The sequence below is a fragment of the Daucus carota genome, chromosome 2 (assembly GCF_001625215.2).
Source record: "Daucus carota subsp. sativus chromosome 2, DH1 v3.0, whole genome shotgun sequence".
NCBI lineage: Eukaryota > Viridiplantae > Streptophyta > Magnoliopsida > Apiales > Apiaceae > Daucus > Daucus carota.
Genome location: NC_030382.2, coordinates 10,528,451 through 10,532,428, shown reverse-complemented (window position 1 = coordinate 10,532,428; position 3,978 = coordinate 10,528,451). Strand labels below are relative to the sequence as shown.

Here is a 3,978-nt window from a genome sequence, read left to right as displayed (position 1 = left end):
TATCCGATTCCGGTGCAGGCGTAGTGTTATTTACTTGTCCTGTTCTATTGTTGAGTTATCATCCCTATGTAACAGATAGGGTTGTCTTTACATTAGACTTACACTAATTGTTGAGGCGTTGTCTGAGGACATTGTCTCATAACTCGATCTTGGTACCTCCTACAATAATGCATAAATGTCAATAACTTTAATTTATCATAAAATGTATTGACAAAAAATTATCGTAAATTGTATTTACCATACCTTAGATAAGGTTGAACTTCAGGAGAGTTTAGAAGAACATATTCATCAGCTAATGATTGCTCATCATCATATAAATATCGACTTCGTTCTTTCCAAGAGATTCACATGGATATTTAAAAACTTCTAATTTGTCGGTCTTTTGTACATCAAACAAAACTTCGTTACGACTTAATTTATTGTGAATCGAGTCGGATGCAAAGTAAAAAGCACAAATATTGACAATCTCCTCCTCCATATATCGTTCGGCAATGGAACCCTCAACTCTTGCTTTATTGCCGACCTTTGTTTTAGTTTCCCCAATAAACGCTCAATTGGATACATCCAATGCCAGTAAGCAGGTCCAGCAAGTCTAATTTCTTCCGCCAAATGCACAACCAAGTGTTCCATCGAATCAAACCAACTTTGAGGAAAAATTGTTTCCAACAAACACAATGCCTTCACAACTGATTTTTCCATTATTTCCAAATCGGTTTTTGTAACCATTGATGAGCACAAATCTTGAAAAAAATTTGCAATTGCCGTGATGGCATCCGCTATAGGCGCCGGTAAAAGCTCACGAATTGCAAGAGGCAATAATTTTTGAAGAAATATATGACAATCATGCGATTTGAATCCATAAAATGTACACTCCTCAACATTACAACAACGAGATATATTTGAGGAATAACCGTCTGGAAGTTTCAGTGAACTAATCCATTCACACAAAAGTTTACGTTGTTTTCTTGTAATGGAAAAAGGTGCTTTGGGTGACTTGCCATTTTCATCGATCCACAAATGAGGTAACACACCAAAGTGCTTGCAATCCGCTCTTGCTTTTTTGTGATCCTTTGACTTTTTCGCATTCACAATAGTAAAAAATAGGTTCTCAAAAACATTTGTTTCCGTATGCATGATATCAATTGAATATCGTAAACTATGTGAAGACCAATAAGGGAGTTCATAAAAAATTGGAACATGAGTCCAATGATGCTCTTCCCCATATCCGATACTCCTCGCCTTTGTATTAGTCTTTCCGGGTGGTGGAAAAACTAAACCGTCAAGCAACTCCTTTACACCCTCCCCGGACAAACGACCACGAAACAATCTTCTTTCCGCATTATCAAACAAATTACTTTTCCGACGTAGTGGATCATTTGGTTCAAGGAATATTCGGTTCGTGCCATTGAAACTACATTTACCACAATGTTTTAATTGAAACCCTTGCACACTTCCAAGACACACTTGACATCCTAATTTTCCTTTACCCGACCATCCACTTATCATACTCATAGCGGGATAATCACTAATTGTCCACATAAGAGTCGCTCTCATTGTAAAATTTTGTTTCGAAGATTGATCATATGTTTCAATTCCCGTATTCCACAATATCTTCAATTCATCAATGAGAGGCCTTAGACAAATGTTAATATCTTTGCCAATGATATTCGGACCCGGCACTATATCGGTCATAAACATATAGGGTTTTTTCATACACATTGATGGCGGAAGATTGTAGACAACTACTACTATGGGCCACACACTATATGTTTTTTTTCCCGGTAGGGCCAAATGGGTTGAAACGTCGGTTGCAAGGCCAAGCCTTATATTACGAATTTCTTGAGCAAATGATGGATATCGACGATCAAAATTTTTCCACTCTTCTCCGTCCGCGGGATGACTAATTTCTCCATCTTTGACATCTCGATTCTTGTACCATCTCATATGGTCGGATGTATGTTTTGACATATACAAGCGTTGTAGTCGAGGAATCAAAGGAAAATGTCTCAATATTTTTTTACCATCTTTCCTCAAAACATCCCGATAATGATCTTTACCACATATATCACACACAACTTTATCCTTGTCATCTCCATAAAATAACATACAATCATTCTCACATAAATCAATCTTTTGATATTCAACCCTCAAACCCTTCATTATCTTCTTCATTTCATAATAAGTTTGGGGCAACGTGTGTTTTTTTGGTAATACATCCGCAAAAAGTGTAAGCAAACTATCAAAAGCCTTATTACTACAATGTGAGATATTCTTGAATTCTAACAATTTTGTGGTAAAGCTTAATCTTGTATACTTCGTATTACCGGGATAAATAGGTGCTCCATTTTCAACAATGACCTCATACAATTTTCTTGCACTATCATTTGGAACTTCTTCTACATTCCTAGTTCCCGTATCCAAGTTGTTATAAAATTCGGAATTTTCAACGGCAAAATCATGTAGCATCGCATTCAAATCTACCGGTTGTTCTACCCTCGTAGGTTCCCAAACACAATAACGATTATGCGATGTTCGACTACGTTTTCTTCCTCTTTCTTCACCATGTGATGTCCAAACGGTATAACCCTCAAGCATCCCCTTAGCAAGTAAATGGAATCTAACATCATCGATACTTAACCAATTCAAATTCCTACAACGTTTACAAGGACACTTCATTGTACCATCTTCTCCCATTCCATTTTCACTTGCAAATTTTAAAAAAGTTTCTACACCATTCCTATATTCCGGAGTTAACGAAATTTTATCACTTTGCACTTGATTACTAATCCAACTTCGATCCAAGTTTGTCATCTACACACACATTTAACACACATTTAACACACATTTAACACACACATACATTTAACACACACATACATTTAATAACACATACATTCAATACACACACACATTCAATACACACATACATTCAATACACACATGTAATAACACATACATTTAACAAACAATTTCACATGAATTTCATACATTCAATACAAGCATTCAATGTAATAACACACACATTTAATATAACAAACACATTTAACACACCCACCACACACACATTTAATGCAAAGAAATGAAAATCACTTACTTGAAATGTTTTCAAGCAATAATTCTTTCCCACTTTAGCTCCTTTCTTCTCCTTTGATTTTTATTTCAAGTGAATGTGAGCTCACTACTAGCTAAAAAGTGATATAAAAGTTGCAGGTTAAAACCGACCGACCAATCGGTCGGTTTTAGTACCAAACAAAAAAAACGCCGTCGTTTTAAGGGGCTGACGCACAGATATTTTTATTTAAACTAATTTTTAATTATTTTTCCGCGAAAAACAAAACCGACCACGCCTAACGGTCGGTTATAACGGTGCCATGTCATACATATACCGACCGTTGTGGAAGGTCGGTTTTATTTGTAGCCACGCGACCGTCGGTCGGTTTTGTGCGGTCGGTTTTGATCTGTTTTCTTGTAGTGTTAGGATCCTCTGTCGGAGAACACCCAAACTGCACTGAGTTCTGTACCATCTGAATAGTGCTCGGTTTGATCTCAAAAGTGTTGGCCTCGATCGCTGGCCTGACAATGCTCGACGAAATATCATTGATTTTAGGCTCAGAGAAAGCCTTAAGAGCCTTAGTATCATTCGCAACTGGTGGTCGATCACCCATTGTAGTGCTCACTATCGTTTCTTCTGCTTTTGCCAATGCTTCTTTACGGGCCTGAGAACGTGTTCGCATACACGTCGCTCAAGTACTTGAAACACACACAAACGAAATAAAAGTGAGAAAAGAATCCAAGTCACTGAACTTTAACGACCACTGATGACAAGCACATAAACTAAAATATAACACCGAGTCCCCGGCAGCGGCGCCAAAAACTTGTTCGCACAAAATCACGCAAGCGTACGTGGTCACAAGTAGTATAGATACAAATTCAGTTCGTTCCCACAGAGACTGGTGTATTCAGAAATATGCACTTATG

General features: G+C 37.3%; 1 protein-coding gene across 1 annotated transcript; it reads right to left on the bottom strand.

The window, feature by feature from the left end:
* Positions 1–411: 411 nt before the first annotated feature.
* Positions 412–3,734, bottom strand: LOC135150347 (uncharacterized). Its single transcript, XM_064086614.1, has 2 exons — positions 3,522–3,734; positions 412–2,811 (listed from the first exon to the last, which is right to left on the bottom strand). Exons 1-2 carry the CDS (start codon positions 3,732–3,734, stop codon positions 412–414), a joined length of 2,613 nt encoding a protein of 870 aa, XP_063942684.1.
* Positions 3,735–3,978: the final 244 nt, after the last annotated feature.

Excerpts from the sequence above, each read along its gene's own strand:
- LOC135150347 (XM_064086614.1), bottom strand. The coding sequence starts at position 3,734 with ATGCGAACACGTTCTCAGGCCCGTAAAGAAGCATTGGCAAAAGCAGAA. Across the intron at positions 2,812-3,521 it reads AACCGAGCACTATTCAGATG|ATGACAAACTTGGATCGAAG; the intron begins GTACAGAACTCA and ends ATGTGTGTGTAG.